The 23,000-nt window shown below is 37.5% G+C and overlaps 1 protein-coding gene across 1 annotated transcript; it reads left to right on the top strand.

Annotated features, from left to right (window-relative positions):
• The first annotated feature begins 439 nt into the window (after positions 1 to 439).
• On the top strand, positions 440 to 22,714 carry LOC106720578 (attractin-like protein 1). Its single transcript, XM_045683939.1, has 25 exons — positions 440 to 772; positions 5,528 to 5,740; positions 6,288 to 6,454; positions 6,548 to 6,628; positions 6,791 to 7,055; positions 7,176 to 7,328; positions 7,569 to 7,714; positions 8,408 to 8,526; positions 9,541 to 9,690; positions 10,116 to 10,224; positions 11,433 to 11,544; positions 12,214 to 12,321; positions 12,727 to 12,874; positions 13,634 to 13,703; positions 14,409 to 14,521; positions 15,112 to 15,225; positions 15,298 to 15,383; positions 16,107 to 16,218; positions 16,913 to 17,154; positions 19,020 to 19,183; positions 19,948 to 20,097; positions 20,383 to 20,608; positions 21,206 to 21,431; positions 22,064 to 22,169; positions 22,497 to 22,714. Exons 1-25 carry the CDS (start codon positions 540 to 542, stop codon positions 22,688 to 22,690), a joined length of 3,807 nt encoding a protein of 1,268 aa, XP_045539895.1. The 5' UTR covers positions 440 to 539; the 3' UTR covers positions 22,691 to 22,714.
• The last annotated feature ends 286 nt before the right edge of the window (positions 22,715 to 23,000 follow it).

Genomic DNA, 23,000 nt, shown 5'->3' with positions numbered 1-23,000 from the left:
TGAAATAGTTAAATTGTGATTTTTATTTTCAAAATTCTGGGCAATACTCAGAAGTAAAACTTGAACGCAGTTGTAATTATTTTAAAAATGGGTAAAAATTGGATGTCAAAACCTGTGTTACAATTTCCAAAAACTACCTGTAAATAGGGTACTTTTCCATTTTTCTCTGATCAAAAAACACTCATTAATTGGTGATTTTCATAATTTTGAAATGTAACTATAGAACTGAAAACGATTAAAAGAAACAATTAATAAGAAACTTATGATACGGGTAGAATAATAAACACTTACTTGACACTGACAGTATTTCTGACATGTACTCTGATAATCATTTTTAAACTACTTATTTAATTTCACGAATATTAAATCTATTCTTGATAAATTACAACATCAGTAAATTTTGTCTGCTTTTTACATAGTTAATTTTGGAAGATGATATGACAACACTAAAATTAGTACCGTACGGAAACTACACGACGCACGGCCGCTTTTAAGTCCGCGATAAGCTAACAAAACTCGTTGAAAATGCATACATCAAAATGGTAGAATCTCTACAAATGTTCTTATTCCTCTTCAAATCGAAATACAGACGAAAATACTCATGGTTCTCGCCGTTCTTGTGTTCAGTGCTCATAGTGTTATTGTTTTGTCATGATGTTCTATCTAGGTGTAGTGAACATAACTGTATAAACGGTGAATGTAGGAACGAGACTTGTGTATGCTTCGAAGGCTGGCAGGGTCCTGAATGTCAGCATTGCGGTGGGAAGATAAAGTGAGTACATATTCTTGCGTTATAACGAAAATTTGCTTACATCAGTTCAGTGACCTATTTGACAGAAGGCATTCCCATGTAAATTCTGCATGAAAAGCCTATGACGGATTATCCAATTACCTTCTTTGGCTTCTCGGCTTCCTCTTGAGATCGCTTTCGAAGGCCGTGTCAACTTGGAATGTTATATATAATAAAGCACTTTCCATTATTTTCACGACACAAACATCGTGAGCTTACAAACAAATGGCTAATAAAATTAAAAGACGTGCATATAAACTTGAACGATAAATCATTATATCCGTATTTTACTTGAAAAAAAACTAGTACCCAAAAAGTGCTGTCTAGGGTTTTGAATACTATATTTACAAACATACATGCACATGGAAAAACCTTCCTTTCCACCATCCAAAACGATCTGCCGAGAAAAGAAATGGAGAAAGCAAAGCAAAATAAAGAACTTTGGCACTAAATAATAAATTTTTTATCTTGTTTATAAAAAGTTATTGCTTGCATGGGCTGTAATAAATTAAGACACAAAAAATTAAGAATTATAAAAACCTTTGTGTGCCATCTCCACATGAATACTATAGCCAGGGAGATGATCATTGTTTGCACCATGCTGTTGTAGCATTATTTTGATTATTTAGACTTCAGACAGGATTTTCAATTTGGTATTACAACATATGCCAGGTTCAGTTAGTATAGAGATTTCCAACCTTTTTTTATATCCATTCAAAATTCTGAAGGTTACACTTCTTCAACCTGTTATCCCTAATAATCCTTGCCTGGTCTGCTGTGAATAATGGACATTCCAGGGAGTATCTGGTTCACCAATTTAGCAATTACTGTGCCACTATTATAGGTCTTTACCCTCTTCAATATATCACTTAAAATATCATTAAATTTGGCTTCCTTTTACCAAAATACATTAATGATAATGTTGGTGACTTACCTTCCTGACTGTTTAATTTTCATTAACCCACTTTATTTATGAAGTCCTAATTGTATTAACTATACTTTGAAGTAATGAGTTATTGTATTGGTGGAAGTATTTTTTTTTGTAATGTAACTATCCCCTACAGCAGGGATTCCCAAAGTGGTCGGACCCCTTGGGGTCAATATCGAACTTAAAGCATTGCTAATTCTCACTCTGTCTTCTTCTATTGACCTAAGTCAGAATGAAAAAAAAAATAATAATTGATCTTAAAAGTAGATAATTCGGCCATGGGTGTCTGAGGTAACAGTTCGTTTTGGAAAAGGAGTTACTTGTCCAAAATATTTTGGGGATCCCTGCCCTAGCTTAGTATATTCGGATGTTTTAAATATTTTTTTATTGATGTGCAAATCTTAAAAGGACCTGGTAAAATTCACAATTAGAGTAATCTCCTTCTCTAATTGTCTATGTTTTCAAACTGATGTTTTAGCAGTAACAACCAATGGAAGGATTACATAAGTCTTAAAGCCTGTGCTTTATTGTTCCCTTGTCCCAAACAGTATGTATTGTCTACAATTTTGATATTTAATACCAGTAATCACATTTAAGATTAGTCTAAGGAACTAGATTTAATCTAGCGGTTAAATAAATTAAAGTCTTGTCATATGCATGCAGGATAAAACTTTAGTCAGCATTTGCCAAACTTGATTTCCTTAAGTATAATTGTGTTTGAAACTTGTTGGAAAACCAGTTTTTTTCTTGCATTTGTACAGAATAAGGATGTAGCATATTTAGTTTTTAATAATTTTCTGAGAGATGACTACCTTTATTTCTTTAATACTGCACTGGTTTATTGAAGACTTAAGCAGTGTTACCTTATTTAATACTCTACATTAGGTGCACATTATAGTAAATTTTTGAGACCCAATCACAAAATGTATTCTGCACTATGAAAATATGTAGGTAATCTTACTAATATTATAAATGCGAATGGATGGATGGATGCATGTTTGTTTCAAGGTATCTCCGGAACCGCTCAATGGATCTTGATGAAATTTTGCAAAGATATGAAATGTAGTCTGGAAGAACACCTAGGCTACTTATTAAGTTTTTTTTAAACCGCGCTGATGTAGTCAAGGGACAGCTAGTAGTATATAAGGAGTGAAGACAAATTATCACTATGCTGCAATAATCATAGTCAAAAGTATTACATTTACCATGAGAGTGTCGGTAGAGCAGTTGTAAAGTGCTTGATCGGACTGGACTATGTCTAGTTTCAATCCCGTCTTGTACCAAAGTGTTTTTATATTTTCGAATTTCATATTTATATTTATTTAAGATTCTTACACTGAAAAAATTCAAAGATATGTGTGAAGACAACCAAACTGCACTAGGCCAGTGTGGTTGACTAAGAACTCGTGACCCTAATCTGGAAAGGCTCCAAGACCCTTGATGTGGACAAGTCATACATGCCAATGAAGATATTTTGTAAAAAAATGATTTGTACACCAAACTTTATAAATTTTGTGATACATCAAATATATTGTTTTTAGTGGTGTATGTATGGAGTGGTTTATTTTAAGACGGGTTTCCACTCTCAGTGTGCTTGCATAAAAACATACTGACATCCCTGATATTCTAAAAAAAGTAGAGAAAGCATGTTTTAAGCAAGTGTCAGTTGAATTTCACATTCAAATGTTCCTAAATTAGTGTCCATTGTACATTATGAATGAAATCTGAAATTAGTTTTAAAACAATGTCCATATTTGCATGTTAACTGGCTATGTATTTCATTTTATTGTCTCTGCGGAGCACTGCCTTTTGTGTAATATGTGATTAAATCATTTTACACAGTTCAATTTATGTTTTGTGTCCTTGGCACTTATTAAACTTGCAATTTTGACTGCTATGTAGTTGTTCATTTGATTAATTTATTTAGTTGTTAATTTCATTTATTTAGTTGTGCCCGCGATTTCCTCTGTATGCAATACTGTCTTTGGGTACCATTTTTAATGACTAAGGCTAATTATTTTACTTACAATTATAAAAAATTACAACAAAACATATTAAACATACAAAAAATTCACATAAACATTACATATTCTCATATAAACTTTCATCCCCTATTCTCTATTGTTATTTTGCACCCTTGAGTGTAAATCTTTTATTTATTTCAAATTAAACGTCTAAGTCTAAAGTATAAAAAATTATATACTTATTTACAAATTTTGCATTAAAAAGTAGCTTTACATTACGTAGCACTAGTAGTGTCCTTTCTAAGGCTCTAGACTTAATTTATTCTTAATTTTATTTAAATCCAATTAGTAGTTTAGGCACAAAAGGAAGAAAGACAGAGTTACATTCGCATTTATAATATTAGTAAGGAATAAAGATTTTTGTTTTGTCTTATATTATGTTATATACTATGTGTACATAAGAGATGGACAGTTAAATTGAGAAATTTATGCTTTCTGTTGTCTTATTTGAGGGTATAAACAAAAATATTGAAAAGCGTTGGTGAGCAGTGGTCAGACTTTTAGTCTACTGGTCCAAGTAAAGTGAATGTAAAAGATGCAATATAAATGCGTAGGAGTCTGTCAAATGCATCCATAATTTATTCAATGTAAATAAATCCATAGTAATGTGCGGAAAAAACATGGAAACTTGATCTCTTTTGTGTTTTAGAAGGGCGTCAATTCGTATCAATGCATGTAGGCGTTGTATACGTTAAACCGTTAGCAGACACGCAAGGCTGCTGCCAATTATCAATCGATAATATATTGTTGCACTCATTGCCATGTATGCAATTATTATCTTACTAATATTATAAATGCGAATGTTTAGATGGATGGATGGTATTTGAAGGTATCTCCAGAATGGCTCAATGGAACTTGCTGAAATTTGGCATAGATGTTGAACATAGTCTGGAAGAACACATCTTCTTCTTCTTCGTATACTTCATTACTGAAGGTCGTGCTCGTCTTGATATGCCTTTACAGATGCGTCGACCAACTGCCTCCACGCCGTTCTGTCTTCGGCATGTCTCGGAAGAACACATAGGCTATTAATTAAGTTTTCTTATTATATCCGCGCTGACTGAGTCGCGGGTGACAGTATGTTATATAGATTATTTAATCTAACATCCAGGATTATGATAGTACATCAGTGTATGCTTTCAAATGGTTTCAATTAAATCATAATCAGACCAAATTAAATTAGCAAGATGATGGGTGTAAGATTTCTAGAAAGGTCTATTGAGAATTTACATGTACATAGGTGCTTATGATAAATTTTGTTTTGAAATACTTCACACCATTTTGCATTTAATACAAGCAAAATGCAAATGTTGTAATCCCACTGAAATGTAAATTTTGTAAGCAATATTGTTTCATTTCATCATCAGTTCACTATATGTTCCCACCGAGGAGCTTGTAGCCTACCCTAAGTTAAGAGTGACTAGGCCATAGTCAACCACGCTTGCCCAGGGTGGGTTGGTTGACTTCACACATATCACTGAATTTCTTCTCAGATATGTACAGGTTGCATCACGATGTTTTCCTTCACCACCCAGGACCTGCAGATTGCAAGTCAAGTCAACCCCTGAGTCACCGATGCTCTGTCATCAATCAATATTGTTTACTTGAGATTTATACAAATCACCCGTCTATTACCAGTCCCATTGTGAGCTCTTGTTGCCTCCTATATCTTCCTTGAAGTATCATCATACAGATGTATAATAGTTATTATTGATAAATTAAATTATTGCCATCACAAAAATTATTTTAAATTTAATATTAATTTCGTCCGTTTCTTACTTTCAGATTGAGTGCCGCAAGTGGTGTGATAACAGATGGTCCTGGGAACTACAGCGTGAGCACGGCGTGTTCGTGGCTGGTGGCTCCGCCCCGCCTTGGCCCCGGCCCGCCTCCTCTGCGGATACGTCTCGAGAGTTTCGCCACGGAGTGCGGTTGGGACCACCTTTATGTTTATGATGGGGATAGTGTACGTGCTGAACGCCTTCTGGCCGTATTCAGGTAACATTAATCCTGCGTTCTAATCCCATCCTGAAGAATTTTCAACTTAGACAAACTGTACATATTCGCTAAAACGCGATGATTTAGGAATATTTTTTCTCATTTAAATATTTAACTTATCTATCAATATATTATAGTATAGCTGCACTTTATCTCACATTTTCCCAATAAAGTAGGAAAATTATATCTTATATCTTACTATCTTATATCGATATTAATGTGACTGTTTGTTTGAACGGTTCTTGTTGAAATTTGGCATAGATGTGGGGCATAGTCTGGAAGAACACACAGGCTACTAATAAAGATTTTTTGTAATTCCGCGCAGACAGAGTCGCGGGCGACAGCTATCATAATATTATATCGCAATTTCGTCGTTTGTTGGAGACAACATATTTTTATTTTGGCTCATGTTATGTACAGCTTAATCAGCTTTATCCAAGATTATACAGATTAATTTTAATTACTTTGTCATTGAGTCTATATTCCATGATTATTGTTTCCACCGTAAAATAATTATATCTGTACATAAAAATATTGTCTATTACAGCGGTGTGTTGGACGATGGTGACTTTGGATGGACGAGACAAGTGATAGCACGGTCAGGAAGTGCGTTGCTTCACTTCTTCTCTGATGACGCGTATGCTATGGAAGGTTTTAATGTCACATACGCGGCGTACTCTTGTCCCTCAAATGATCATCGTACCAACTGTTCAAGTAAGTATAAATAATCTTTCCCACGATATTTTTATTTCCCTTAGTTATTTTGTGTTTGACGGATAGTTACTTAAGTTATTTTTTCTTTACCAGATCATGGGGAATGTGAAGACGGAGTGTGCAGATGTGAACCAGATTGGGTGGGCATTGCCTGCGATGAGCCGCTTTGTCCAGGTGTGTCCGCTTTGTCCAAATATGATTCCAATTTAGTAATGGTCACCTTAATAATTTATGATTTTCAGACGAAGAGATTTTTTTCTGAAACATTACATTGAAATGTAATTTAAAGTTTTCAATGCAATTAGGTCGAAAACAACAGTTAACAATATATTTCAGAGGACTGCAACGCTGAGTACGGTGCGGGCGAGTGTACGCGGGCGGGGTGCGAATGTGCGATGTCGCGTGCGGGTCCGGCGTGCGCACGCGACGCGGCCGCCGCGGGGTGGCAGTGGCGGTGGCGGGAGGCGGGTGACGCGCGCCCCTCACTACCTGCGCCTGCGCACGCCCCGCCCCCCGCCGCCGCGCACGCGCTGCTCGCCGCGGGCCCGGACCTACTGCGAGTGGGAGGGGAGACGTTCTCACATGCTGACTTTATGTACAGGTAAAGTGTTAATATGATGTTAATAAATTTAAGGAGAAATTTGTCACAAAGCAATCGCTGCAAATAGTGGGTATATGGAACCTGTTATTTCTATAGTGAACTTAGGGTAATTTTATTCAGATATAAAACGGCAGAAAACCGATGGTATCCTATCAAGGCGATAGACGAAGGAGCGGTCAGTCCAGCGCCGAGGTTCGCTCACTCCGCTGTCATGTATGGAGACGAGGTCATCGTGTATGGAGGAGTTGTAGCCTCTGATGAACCTGAAAGAGGGTGAGTTACTAACAAAATATTTAATTGCCGTATTCAGAGACGTTTAGTGGGTATACTTCCCATCCGGAAGAGAATCCCACATAACTACCGCGTTCTCCCCCCCACCCGGGGTGCAGAGTATGCAAAAAGCATTCCCCTCTGAAAAAAAAGGGAGATGAGTGTCCTGTAGTTTTTTCTAGTTTCCGTGTACAAGCAGGACTTATTGGTAAATTACTAGAAGTAATATGTCTGTGATGGTAGTGGTGGTCTGGCCGGGCTGGAGGGGCGCGCGGGCGAGGTCACCAACGAGGTGTGGAGGGGGAGGATACAGGAGAACACTGTCATCTGGAGCAACGCCACGCCCACCGCCTGCTCCCCGCACAGGACCGCCCCTTTGAAACATTGCGGTCTGTATTCACTAAATTTATCTTAAACGTTAGGTAGATATTATAAATTGCATAGTTTTGGATCTACATTCTTTCCAAACAATAATGAAAGGTTTTTTTATACATTATAATACAAACGTTATAATACAAGATCCAAATTGTCAAGATCCATTGAGCAGTTCCGGAGATACCTTCTAACAAACATCCATCCATCCATCCATCTTAATATTAATTATAATATTAGTAAGATTAGGTAGCTAAAGAGCATCCCAAATTGCAGTTGTGTTGCCTACCTTTAATCCTGAGAGGTGGAGACGCACAGAAAGAGAAATTTCCCATTCTTATGCCCCCCCTTCTTCGTCAAATCCACTTCCCCTTCCCATCCTTTCCTTATAAGAAAAGGGAAGGAAGAGAAAGAAGACTGAAATTAGTTTGATAGTTGTATAATATCTAGTATTTGAAGATGATTTTTCTTAACAGTAATGAATATTTTTAGACGTAATTATTAAGTATTTTATTTATTTAATAACTGTAGCCCGCGACTTCATCCACTAAGAATAAAAAAGTATTCTATGTGTTTTTTTAGACTATGTTCTACATCTGTTCCAAATTTCATCAAGATTCTTTGTGTCGTTCCGGAGATACCTTCAAATCCATCCATCCATTTAAACATTCGCATTTATAATATTAGTAATATTGTTAATTGTTACTCAGGAGGTCTACACTTGTCTGGTCACACGGCTGTGCTCGCTCACATAGGACCCACTCAGAAGGCAGTTATGGTGGTTTTTTTCGGACATTCGCCACATTACGGGTACATGCATATTGTTCAGGTGAGTTTTTGAGTTAATTAAAAAAAAACTATAAAATAATTATTTTCAAGTAAAAATTATTAATGCAACTATAATTTCACAGTACCTATATATTCGAATTAAATAGAAATGAGAAATTATACTAGCTGTCGCCCGCGACTCTGTGCGAAGTTAAAAAATAAATAAATGTGTTGCCTGTGTGTTCTTCTAAGCTATATTCTACATATCTGCCAAATTTTATCAAGATCCGTTCTGTCTTCTAACAAAAATCCATCCATTCATCCAAACATTCGCATTTATAATATTAGTAAGATATGTCACTGGTAAGAAATTTAAATAAAAATTTAAGAAATTTTTAGGATTAAATTTATGATAAAAATATGTCTGTTTTAATAAGTTTGTGATAACAGTCTATGTCATTTCTCATTTTCATTGAATTATCCTTTTTTATTCACTAGTTTTCACATTAATTTAATATGAACGATGACAGCATATTTTAAATCCAAACGCCAATAAACATCTGTTGAAAGAATGTTACATCTCGCCCACAGCAATATCACGAACACACAGTAGACTGCATACTTGCTTCCACTTAGTCTTCCAGTCTGATAAGATTGTATTCCGGAGGCCTAGTTTATAACCCTCTTTCTCTTTCAATCCTTTTCTTAAGAGGAAAGGATGGGAAGTGAATTTGGCGAAGGAAGGATAGCATAGGAAAGAGGAAATACTGTGTATATACTCTTTCTGTACGTCCGCTCGTAATATGAGTAGTTGTCGCTTCGCTATCTAGGCGAATTTCGGTAGCCGCTTGCTTGTTTCCCACTTTATGATATACTAGCTTTTACTCGCGACTCCGTCCGCGCGGAATAAAAAAATGCACACAAGATAAAAAAAATCCTATGTCCGTCTCCTAGTTGTAAGCTACCTCCCCATCAATTTTCAGCTAAATCAGTTCGACCTATCTTGAGTTATAAATAGTGTAACTAATACGACTTTCTTTTATATATATAGAATAAAAAATAAATGATGTTATAGGAGTATCATATAGAGGAAGGGGCGTGGTCAGCCCCGCCCACCAAGGGGTGGTCTGCCCGCGCCGGTTTCGGTCACTCAGCTGCCTGGGACCCGCTCTCGCGTCGTGTCTACGTACATGCTGGTCTTGTGTCTGAGTCTGAGGCTGCACAGGTTGGGAATTCATTAATTATTACTTTTTTTTTAACTTTTATTTTGTAATACCGTGTGTTTTTGCACCGTAAGATCTAAATAAAGTCATGTTATCTATGTCTTTTTAAATAGAACGAGAGGGATAAACTCTTTAGTTAAGTCTTGACTATGGTCTAGTCACCTCTAACTTGGGGTAGGCTCCGAGCCAATCAGTGGGGACGTATAGTGAGCTGATGATGATGATGATATAGGGGATTTGTGAAAAACTACAAAAATAATTATGATTATACTAGCTTTTCCCCGCGACGTTGTTAACACGGAATTTAAAAAAAAAACACTTAGTAAATAGCCTATGTGTTCTTCTAGACTATGCTCTATATCTGTTAAGCTGGTACATAGAAACAAACATCCATCCATCCATTCATCCAACTATAATTTGTTTTCAGGCGCCATCGTCAGCATTGTACGAATACGAGGTGGAAAGCCGAGTGTGGCGTCCGCTGCCGTCTGCTCCAACACCTAGATATCTACATACAGCTATATTTGTATCACCAGGTCAGTATACGTCAGTCAGTCAGGTCAGTTAGTATACGACATATAGTCATAAAACTAGATTATTTAGTACTATTTATTGTGGGTTTCTGAGACCGAAATCTTCATTTAAATCATATTGTTATCTCTGTTTTGTAAGATGATAAGGATAAGTTTTATACAGAGATTTTGGTCTCAGAAACCCGATTGTTAGTGTATAGTCAAACAAAAAAAAATCTAAGAAATCCCCTTTCTGTGAGTTTAGTAAGATATTAATTCCATATTTCAAGAAAATGTATTTTATTTTTTTGTATGATCTCAGAGTTGTAGCTTTATCCAGATGTTAATATTTTTCAGCAATTTTTCTAGTTCGTTTATATATCTAGTCAGATTGTAGTGGTTACACGACAGATTGATATCAAAAAGGAAAAAAAATCACTAAGACTACATTAGAATTTCTGTTTTTTTTTTTCATGTTTAACTTTGTATAATGCATATTGATGTTTATCGAACCTCCTTGGTATCACGGCAGAGGTTGTAAACTGTCAAGGAGTTTGTACTGGCCAGTAACACGAAGCAGTGTGTAATAGATAAAAAATACAAATTAGTTGAAAAAAAAGTTGTGCAGAAATGTTTTAAAAGGAAGAGAAATAATTTTGTTTTATAGTTATATTTTATTATTTGTGATATTAACAATTTATTTAGTAGCACGAATTGTTCAGCTCGTCTGGTGAAATACCACAACCTCACAGAAGACAGACTTCAAGTGGAAGTAATTCCAAGTACAGTCTGATGAGTGTGGTACCGGAGGACTAATTTTAGTCCTTTTACCTTCCCACCCTTTTCTTATTAGGAAAGGATGGGAAGGGGATGTAGATTTGATGGAGGGGGAGATGCATAGGAAGGTTAAATATTCTCTTTTTGTGCGTCTCTTCCTTCGTCGATTGAGGGTAGGCAACGCATCTGCAATTGCGAATGTCTAGGTAGCGGTCGCTTCGCCAATTCCGCGAATTCATGTAGCCGCTGTTGGCGGTGGCAAACGAACACGTTTGCCACCTTGTAATATAAAAAAAATACATAGATAAGTAAATTAAACTATTTTTAATGTTGTTGGAAAGAAGTTGAATAAATGATCACAGTGTGAAGTATGTTTTACAGTTGTTTTATCCTCAGAGTAAGTTCCAGAGGATGTTACACCTTTTTTATTTTAATGATTATTGTATTTGTTTCAGGTGTGATGTTGGTGTTTGGTGGGAACGCGCACAACGACAGTGCACCTGCAGCACCAGCCAGTCCAGCTGCCTCAAAGTGTTACTCTGCTGCTGCAATGATATATGATGTTAGGTACGTCATCTATGAGTAAAGTCTATAGAGAACTTTGTATGTAAAATAAAGTGTTTTTTTTTGTATATCTATTATATATTTAATGTCACAGTTGATCATGCTGACATCTATAGTTAAAAGGCAGTTTTTTTCAACATTTATTGTGTACTAGCTGTCGCCCGCGATTTCGTCTGCGCGGAATTAAAAAAAAAAACAATATGTAGCCTACATGTTCTTCCTGAATATGTTTTATATCTATACCAAATTTCATTAAGATCTATTAAGCCTTTCTGGAAATATCTTCAAACAAACATTATTATCCATCCATTTATTCATCCATCCATTTAAATTTTTTAAATTTTTTCTGTCAATAGAACCTCCTCTTGACAATAACAAACACAACAAAAAAAAGTGAAATCGGTCCAGCAGTTCACGCGTGATGACGTGACCAAGGGATATAGGGATTCATTTTTATATATATATAAATTAACTAACTGTCGCCCGCGACTCCGTCCGCGCGCAGTTAAAAAAAACTTAATAAGGGTATGAAAAAATAGATGTTGGCCGATTCTCAGACCTACTGAATATGCTCACAAAATTTCATGAGAATCGGTCAAGCCGTTTCGGAGGAGTACGGGAACGAACATTGTGACACGAGAATTTTATATGTAAGATAATTTATTTGTATAGATGTGGCGTGTGGCACACTGCGCCTGAGCCGCGAGGTGCAGCACGAGCTGCGCATGCGACCGCTCTCATCACTCACAGGGGACGTAGATCTGCCATTATATACGGAGGGTGAGATATATTACACTAGCCGTCACACACGATCTCGTTCGTGAGGAATTTAAAAAAAAAATTAGTAGCTTATGTTTTCTTCCAGACTATGTTCTACACCTGTGCTAAATTTTATCTAGATCCCTTTAGCCGTTCTCCATCCATCCATCTAAACATTCGTATTTATAATATTAGTAAGATTAAAACATGTACGTTTGGATGGATGGATGGATGGATGTTTGAAGGTATATCCAGAACGGCTAAACGGATCTCGCTGAAATTTGTCACAGATGTAGAACATTGTTTGGAAGAACACATAGACTCTAAATGAAGTTTTAATAATTTATATATGTCAGTAATCTCAATATGAAGTTATTTATCAAATAAACACGACAATTATCATATATTTATGTTTAATAACTTCAGTTTTGATGGTCGCCTGCGATCTGACGCGTTGGTGTTTGTTGTGGGCGTGTCTTGTGCTGCGTACACAGATGAACACTCGTGTGTCTCCGCAACAAGGAACTCAGCAGTCGCATGCGCGTGGAGGACGAGAGACTCACTTTGTGTCGCTGTGAGTATTCAATATTAATTATTTGTGAACCGAAGGACTTTAGTTCAATCATTTTTGATGTGAAACATCTATAGGATCACTTGTAAACCGAATTGTTGGCGTGGCGACGCTTGCCGTGGCGACGGGTCGCCACGCTATACTAAGGTATACATATACATATTGTATGCGTAGTAGAGTGAACGCTGAGGTATACATTATCATTATTATTTATTTAATTATAATATTTAATATTTTATGCATATTACTTGTACACACACGATGTTTCACATCTGCCAGACGTCCCATGACGGCTCACAAGTTTTTTTATAAGGAAGGGATGGGAAGGGAGAATTTGACAGAGGAGAAATACTGTGTCGACTCTTTATAGGGATAAGGGCAGGTTTGATGATAAGAATGAATATCTTTCTGTACGTGAAGGTAATGGGTATGTCGCTATTTTGGCGAATTCAGTTGGCCTCTTGCTTGTCATCATTTGATGGGTGTCTGTAACTGAAGAAATGTAAACCCACACTAGAATGTATTTAACTGGTTCCATGATTGGTTTACATTTTTCCATTTGTGTTCCAGCACTGGATTTAATCTATTGACTGGAATAATATAAATTGGACATAATTGTACATATTTAAAGGGTGATAAACAGTCAAGGTCTTTTGCTTAATGTTTTTGTATATTTGTTTCTGTCCTTTTCTTTTATTATTTCTGTGTTGGATTCATTTCTTTTTATTTTTTAATGAACTATAATTAGTAAATTGTTTTCAGTTGGAAGAAGTCGGTTGGGCGAAGTCTTTTGATGGTACAGTAAAAACTTGCGCCGTTGAACCTGTGTTAGGTAAGTCAGAACAGAACTAAAGATTCTAGCTAGATAAAATTATTATTACATAGGATGAACGGAGACTATTTTCAGAAAATAGGATAGGATTTTTTTGTTCGTGAAATTAAAAAAGTAATGAAACAACTGCATTTTAAATTAAACTTTAATGCTATGAAAATAAGGTTCAATGTATTTGATTGTCTGTGGCAGTTTTCAGTACAAGGAAATGTAGTCTTTAAAGCACTATATTTATACCCTAACTAGCTGTTACCCGCAACTTCGTCCTCGCATAATAAAAGAAACTTGCCTATGTGTTCTTGCAGATTATGTTCTATATTTATGTAAAATTTCATCAAGATCCGTAGATCCATTCTGTAGATACCTTCAAACATCCATTTATCCATTTTATCATCAGCTCACTCACTATACGTCCCCACTGAGGGGCTCAGAACCTACCCCAAGTTAGGGGTGACTAGGTCATAGTCAACCACACTGACTCAGTGCGGGTTGACTTCACAAATATCATTGAATTTCTTCTCAGATATGTACAGCATTACGATGTTTTCCTTCATCTTAAGAACGTCAGATAAATGTACATATGCAAATCTAAAAACACATTGGTACATGGCGGGAATTTGAACCCAGGACCTGCAGATTGCAAGTCAAATGCTTAACCCCTGAGCCACCGATGTCATCTAAACCATAGTGTATGATTGTGTGTAGATGAGAAGAGATGCGGTACTGCTGAGTGGTGTGGTGCGTGTACAGCTGCTGGGTGCGCGTGGTGCGGTGCCTGCTACCCCTCCGCCCAGTACTGTCTCAGGCATACACATCAGGTATATATCAAGACATAGTCACCTACCTCTGTCTACCTAGTAATACCGGAAGGTAGTCCCGGAGGGGTACCAAAAAGTCCATAGAGAGGGTTGTTTTAGTCGGTAACGGGACTCATGTTAGGTGAACACTAATGAGCCTGAGCCCGACACACCAGGCTATGTAGCTCCCATGTCTGATGGTGCCCTAAGGCATTTTTGATGTGAAACATCTATAGGCTCACTTGTAAACCGAATTGTTGGCGTGGCGACGCTTGCCGTGGCGACGGGTCACCACGCTATACTGAGGTATACATATATATATATATATATATATATATATATATATATATATATATATATTATTTTAATAATATTATCTTTTATGCATATTACTTGTACACACACGATGTTTCACATCTGCCAGGCGTCCCATGACGGCTCACATTTTTTTCCCTCTATAAAAAAAAGCCTACCTCTATCTATGGTAGGTAAATGTCTATACCCACCGATCATTTGACTATAATTTTAATACTAAACCGCGCTACCTTATTAAAAAGTAAAGTCGTACTTTTAGTGTCGTTAGAGTTTTTAAGATTAAATTTAATATCTAGATGGCGTTGTCGTTAGAGGAGTGTGGTGGTGCAGGATCAGAGCCAGCTCGTGACGCATGTGCTCGCTACCACTCGTGTGCAGCTTGCCACGCCCACAGACATCACCACGCCCACGTGAGTGTAAACCACGCCCACGTCATCATATGTATGTATGAATTTTAGTTAAATATTCTTTCTGATTTCTAGGCGATAGAAGACGTAAACCAACGTGCCTGTTATTGGGACTATGACACTGTTAAATGTAAGCCGGCAAACACAACAGATGATATAAGGTACTTTAATATTATTTAATTGTTAATTATTAGATCAGAGGTTCTATTGAGAATAATTGCGATATAAGTTTTCGTAACGTTATCGACGATATTTGTCAATTTATAGTCAAAGAATATCTGAATCGGTGAGGGGCGCTACTATCGCTGTTGGTTCTGTTAAAATATATATAAAACCTACTTAGATATACAAAATGCTATAAAGGAAAAAAATGTCATGACAGCTACAGTACAAAGAGGATTTGGTGACATTTTTTGATGTCGACAATGTGGCACTAGTGAGCTGTGATAATTTATTTTGAATTATGCCCATCAGTTGAAAAAACCTTATTGGTATACTTTACGCTAAATAAGGGCACTGTACAAATATAATATGAATTTTGGCAACAACTTTAAGAATACTTTCGGGATAGGTACTCTTTTCACTAATAGCGTTATCGTATTTTTGATAATAGTGTAAAGGTGAATATACACTAGAGCATTTTCTCAAGCATTTCTATGTAATGTAACGTTTTAACGAATTATATGATACAGGTAAAAGCATAGTTTCCAAAGTACGTCTGGTTCATGAAAGGGTGTTACATATCATAGAGCGGTTCGTTATTGTGTTACAAGTAAATGCTCTAGTCTATACCCACCTTAAGATTAAAAAATCAAAAAAATCGTTCGTCGCGTCACATTGCTACATTTTTCCATGTTTTTTTTTATGATTTTTTTTTCTTATAGAAGTGTGTCAAGCGGTGGTTGTAGTGCTCCATGTGCGACACACACAACTTGTGCCAATTGTACAGCAGAGGAATGTATCTGGTGTGCCTCTGCCGGACGATGTGTTGACAAGGTACAAGATATAGATTATTTCATAACGAATTTCTAAAAAATAATAATTTAGAATGGCTCCTCTCACAGTCAGTCTAGTAAAAGTGTTATATACAGAAGACATTGAAATTAATTGTACTATGGTCATTCGAAATATTGTTCTTCGAGTATTTTAAACACAGCCTTCAATAGTTATTAAGTGACATTTTAAAACGGTTGTATTAAATCAGAAATGTACGTTAGTGGTAACAAGACATGGATAACAGTTTGGTTAGTGTTCTTTCTATTAATATGTTAAATGTCAAACGTATCGTCGCTCGCGACTCTGTCCGCGTGGGATTAAAAATAATAAGTAGCTTATGTGTTATTCCAAATTATGCTCTATGTCTATACCAAATTTCATTAAGATCTGTTTAGCTGTTCTGAAAATACTTTCAAACAAACATCCATCCATTCATACAAATAAACATTCGCATTTATAATATTAGTATTTTATAACTTAATTGACAATAAAAAATATATGCATACAATAGCCAAACAAGGATATCTGGCCCGAAGGCAGAGACGCTGCTATCAGGATCTTGAAACACTTTTATGACATTGACAGGGGGGGGGGCTAGTGAGTCATCATTTAGTTTGACTTATGCCCACCGGGTTTGATATCCTTGATAAGAACTTATTAAGCCATTACAGATTTTTTATTAATTTTTTATCAGAATGCATATGGCGCGTCGTTTCCCTTGGGCGGTTGTCGGGCGTGGTCGACAGGGTTGTGTGCGGGGGGTGGGGGTGCGACAGGCGGACGTGGTGGGGGCTGCGCTGCACACGCGGGCTGCGCCTCGTGCCGCGCGGAGCCCGCCTGCGGCTGGTGTGATGACGGCGAGGGCGGAGGCCGAGGAGTCTGTCTACCTGGAGGACAACGAAGACCTCATCAGCCGCACATCTGTCCGCAACACAGGTCTTATGACAAATATTACACACTCAAACTTAAATCGACACTAAGCAGCTATTTAAGTAATTAATAAGCGATTATAATTGTTGTAGTTCACTTAAGTAATGTAAATCTTCGAATCTCGAAGATTTTAGGCGCTGAGTGTCTTACGCACTGTAACAGATTCGTACACAGCGCTCTTCGTCGACTTTTATATCTGTTATATCCACAGAAATATTATAAAACGCTCATTCATTACTATATTTGTACTACATTTAGTTGTAATTTCGAGTTTTACTGACCGCTTTAGATCGATGGCTCCAATGAATAAGGGCCAACGTGCAAGTTAACAACTTAACAGGAGAAACACTCTCAAAGTATCAATTATATAGGAAAAGATGCCTCATAGGCACTTTTATTTCATCAAAAAAAATTACACATGTAAATGTGTATGTGTTTAGTGCACTAAGTTGTTAACTAGATCAATTTGTTACTTTATATATAAGACCCATGGAGATGTCAATATTATTAAATGCATTTAATTTCTACTGTCATAAATCTGTTGCGTCAATATCGTGGTTGTTATGTATCATATTAGGTCCTTACATATGAAATTGGCGTTTTGTATGGGAGGAACAAAAAGTCGAATATTTTTTAATATAATATATTTAATTAATCAAAGTATGAACCATTATTTTCTATGCACTTTTGCCATCTCATAGGTAGTTCATTGATCCCTTTACTAAAAAAACCAGTCGGACGGGAATCAATAAAATCTTTGAAGGCGATTTGGACTGCCCCATCGGAGTTGAATTTTTTCCCTTGCAAGAAGTTATCCAAATTTCGAAAAAAATGGTAATCTGTTGGAGCAAGGTCCGGGGAGTACGGATGATGTCTTAGACTTTCCAATTGAAGCTCTTCTAATTTAGTAGCCGTCTGTTGCGCAGTGTGTGGTCTAGCGTTGTCGTGAAGCAGCAGTGGCGTGGAGCGATTGACCAGCCTAGGTTGTTTAGCCGCTAGCTTTTCCATCATGGTTTGCAATTGCTGACAATAGACATCAGCCGTAATAGTCTGGCCAGATTTGAGAAAACTGTAATGAACAATACCGGCACTAGTCCACCAAACGCTTACAAGTAACTTTTTTGGGGTTAATTTTCGTTTGGGGCAGGATTTTGCTGGCTGGCCAGGATCCAACCATTGTGCTGAGCGCTTCCGATTATCGTAAAGAACCCATTTTTCATCACAGGTAATGATTCGGTTTAAAATACCTTCATTATTGTGCCGGTTTAGTAATGTAACGCAACAGTCGACGCGCGTTTGCCGGTTTGCTTCAGTCAATTCGTGAGGTACCCACCTTTCAAGCTTTTTAATCTTCCCAATTTGTTTCAAGTGAATTAAAACAGTTTTATCACTAACATCGCAGCCTGCAGCTAACTCGGACGTGGTTTGCGATGGATCCGCTTCCACAATAGCCTTCAACTCTTCATTATCAACTTGAGTCTCAGGCCGTCCACGGGGCTTGTTCTGCAGATCGAAATTTCCAGAACGAAAACGTTGGAACCAAAAACGAACTGTGTTTTCTTTTGCAACACGACCGCCATACACATCATTCACCCTTCGAGTCGTTTCCGCTGCACTAGTGCCACGGCGGAACTCGTACTCGTAAATAATGCTATATTTTAAGTTTTCCATTTTGTGAAATGAGTGACGCAAACAGAAAAAAACAGAAGAAAAAAAACAAATGAATGACGGTCATCGAACCACAAATACATGAGTCTATAGCTGTACAAATTTGAATTTGAAATTCCTTACCAAAGAGGAGAAATTCGTGATTAAAGTGGCCAGTACGAAAAACGCCAATTTCATATGTAAGGACCTAATATATATTGTAGATGGCACTTCACACGGTGTCCGCTGTGTCAGTGTAACGGACACGCGGTGTGTGACGAGACGTCGCGCTGCGTACAGCCGTGCGGTGCGCGCGCTGTCGGCGACCATTGTGAGACATGTGCGCCTGCGCATTGGGGCAGTCCGCTTAATGGAGGCGTGTGTCAACGTTAGTATTGTACTTTTCAAACATGTCATCGGCTCTGAATAATAAACTTGTCTTGAATATAGTGATTATTAGTAACTAGCTGATGCCCGCGATTCCGTGTGGTATTTAAAAATGTAATAGCCTGTGTATTCTTTCAGACTATTTTCTATATCTGTGACAAATTTCATCAAGATCCGTTGAGCCGTTCTGGAGATACCTTCAAACATCCATCCATTCAATTCGCATTTATAATATTACTAAGATTTGTATGTAGCGAAGTGTCAAGGGATGTACTGTCAAAAAGATTGTAATATGTAGATTTTTATTTTTTATGTTTAGATGGAGGGATGTTTGGTTGAAGGTATCTCTAGAACGGCTCAACGGATATTAATTTAATTTGGAAGAACAAATAGGTTTCATCTTTTTGTAAATTAAATATCAACGGCCATTTATCCGGTGACGGCATTAACTAGTTTCAATCCCATCGATGGTCCTTCTTCAGAGTTTGTGTGATTAGATTATTGCGTAATTGTTAGCCATTTATAATTTAACTAGCTTTCAGCCGCGACTTCGTCCGTGTGGAATTAAAAAAAAAAAACATAATAAGTAGCCTATGTGTTCTTCCAGACTATGTTTAACTATGCCAAATTTCATCAAGATCCGTTGAGCCGTTCCGGAGATACCTTCAAACATCCATCCATCCAAATCGCATTTATAATATTTGTAAGATAATGTTACTTCTGAAAGGTTTAAATAATTTATACTTGTATTTTGTTGTATTGTAGCATGTTCGTGCAATGCACAAGCGGTGTCATGTGCTGCTGACACTGGTCGCTGTTATTGTAGCACCAAAGGTCTCGCTGGTGACCGTTGTGATAAATGTGATAACACCAATCACTATCACGCAGATGTCTATAACAAGGGAGCTTGTTATTGTGAGTTAAGATAGTTGTTATATGTTTGTTATGTATTTTTCCCTTGATTTCTGAGACTCGAAATCTTTATATAAAATATATCATTCTTGTCTTTGACAAAACAGAGATTTATGTTATATTTAAAATAGTTTTGGTCTTAGAAACCCACGGTAAGGTTTATTTCGCAAATTAGTCTTGTAAACAATCGAAAATGTCCGAAAGTTTTTTTTAAGTACATAGTTTTTTAACTAATTGCATTATAAATTAATTGTATTTTTTTTTATAACGTAAATTGACTATTCCCAGATGATTTAGCGGTGGACTACCAGTTCACGTTCAATCTATCAAAGAAGGAGGACCGCCACTTGTCCGCTATCAACTTCCGCAACGCGCCTGTGAAGCCGGACGTGGACGCGGACTTCAGCATCACTTGCTCTGCGCACGCGCGCATGAACCTCACAGTGCGCACGCGCGCAGACCCCGCAGAGCGCACGCTCTTCAGCGACCTCAACTGTACCAACTTCAGATACAAGTAACACATTTCATACTTGTTTTATTAAATATCCGACTCGAAGGACCACATCTTGAAGGTCTAAGGCAGGGATTCCCAAAGTGGTCGATATAGAACTTAAAGCATTGCCATTTCTCACTCTGTCTTTTATTGACCTAAGGTAGAATGAATAATAATAATAATTGATCTTAAAAGTAGGTAACTTGGAAATGGGGGTCTGTGGTAACGGATCATTTTGGAAAAGAGGGTCACTTGTCTGAAATAGTTTTGGGATCCGTGGTCTAAGGTCATCGACGCACTGCGCAGTTCCCTCTTCTTTGTGTTGTGTTCTGCGCAGCGTCTCGCGCAAAGTTAAGGGTCGCCAAGATAAATAAAAAATATACTTCTCACTAATATTATAAATACAAAAGTTTAGATGAATAATTGTTTGTTAGAATCTTTGGTACGACACAATGGATTTTAATGAAATTTAGCACAGATGTATAACATAGTCTAGAATACATAGGCTACTAATTACATTATTTTTATATATTTCGCGGTCCGAGTCGCGGGCTATAACTAGTAAATTAATATAAATCATAGCGGTATATAAGAAATACACTTAAATAATAAAGCAAGGCCGTTCCATTACAGGTTTGCGAAGTCGGAGCACGCATTCGGTGTTGAAGACAATGTCACTTTGACCACATTCTTCGTCTACGTGTACGACTTTCGACCACCGCTCTGGATACAGATCTCCTTCTCTCAGTATCCCAAGTTGAATCTGCAACAGTTCTTCATCACATTCTCGTCTTGTTTCCTGTTGTTGTTGCTAGTTGCTGCCGCTTTGTGGAAGATTAAACAGGTGAGAGCATTACACTCAGAATTCTTAAATGATCACTAAGGGTAGTTCTGATTTTTGTAGATACTGAGACTTTTATCAGTTGTATTAGAGGATGGCCACCGATTAGGGTTTTAGTGAGTCAAGTTACATAACCTTGTATTTTCCTAAGAAGGCAAGGTATTTTTTGAAGGTCTGCTCCCCTTCCCCATACCAAAAAAGGGCATCTGTTTATTCACACTTTAAATAACTATTTTCTTACTGGTATTGTGACAGTTATCTTATTACTATGGTAGATTTTGAATAATTCTTGTTTTTGGTTTGTTCGTTATTTTCACATTGTTCAAGACCTTAAAAAAAATAAAAAAGACATTGTTCGTTTGATTTAGTCAATTTAATATATCTCTAACAACATCTAATATATAAAATTCTCGTGTCACGAGGTTCGAACTTGAACTCCTCCGAAACGGCTTGACCGATTCTCATGAAATTTTGTGAGCATATTCAGTAGGTCTGAGAATCGGACATCTTTTTCATAACCCCCCCCCCCATTTTTAAACTGCGCGCGGACGGAGTCGCGGGCGACAGCTAGTATTATATATTATTGAATGAATACTAATTTTTTTTAGCTAATCATGTGATATCTTTATGTTCAGAAATATGACATATACCGTCGCAGACAGCGGCTGTTTGTTGAGATGGAGCAGATGGCGTCCAGACCATTCAGTCAGGTCTGCGTCGAGCTGGAGAAAGGAGGTGGAGGTGAGTTACCTGATGTGTAACAACAAATAAAGCAACAACAAAGTGGTCGATATCGAACTTAAAGCATTGCTGATTCTCACTCTGTCTTCTATTGACCTAAGTCAGCATGAATAATAATAATAATTGATCTTAAAAGTAGATAATTTGGCCATGGGGGGGTCTGTGGTAACAGTTCATTTTGGAAAAGGGGGTAACTTGTTCAAAATAGTTTGGGGATCCCTGGTTTAAACAGTCCCTGAGAGCTGGTTTTCAGTTGGCTCCTTTTCATCCATCGGACTGAACATAACATGGAAGAGATAACTCAGTCTATTCTATTTATTCGTTGAGGTGTGGGTGTACCGGCGCCGGTGGCGCTGGAGCCGTGCCGCGGTGGTCGTGCGGCGGTGCTGTCTCTGCTGGTGCGGCTGCCGACTGGCGGTACGGGGCGCGCGCCGCCGCTGGGCGGGCTGGCCGTCGCCTCCGCCCTCGTCACCCTCGGACACCACCACGCCCCGCCCGCCAAGCGCCCCAGACACCGCTGACACACTGCGTACTGCGTGCTGCTCACAGTCAGTCACTATTACTCCGCTATAACACATTCAATAAGTTGCAATTTCCTTAGTTTTTGAACGCATTTGAATGGAGACACATGTCTTATTTGACTGGAGACATGTGTCTTATTTGACTGGAGACACGTGTCTTATTTGAATGGAGACACGTGTCTTATTTGACTAGAGACACTTGTCTTATTTGACTATAGACACGTGTCTTATTTTAATGGAGACACATGTCTTATTTGAATGGAGACACGTGTCTTATTTGACTAGAAACTCTTGTCTTATTTGAATGGAG

The sequence above is a fragment of the Papilio machaon genome, chromosome 24 (genome assembly GCF_912999745.1).
Source record: "Papilio machaon chromosome 24, ilPapMach1.1, whole genome shotgun sequence".
In the NCBI taxonomy this organism is placed as follows: Eukaryota; Metazoa; Arthropoda; class Insecta; order Lepidoptera; family Papilionidae; genus Papilio; species Papilio machaon.
This window is presented reverse-complemented; position numbering and strand designations above follow the sequence as displayed.

Bases quoted from the DNA above. Each gene is read 5' to 3' on its own strand.
- LOC106720578 (XM_045683939.1), top strand. From the start codon at position 540: ATGGTAGAATCTCTACAAATGTTCTTATTCCTCTTCAAATCGAAATAC. The intron at 12,875-13,633 runs GTGAGTATTCAA...AATTGTTTTCAG, and splicing joins GAGACTCACTTTGTGTCGCT to TTGGAAGAAGTCGGTTGGGC. The intron at 14,522-15,111 runs GTATATATCAAG...TTTAATATCTAG, and splicing joins GTCTCAGGCATACACATCAG to ATGGCGTTGTCGTTAGAGGA.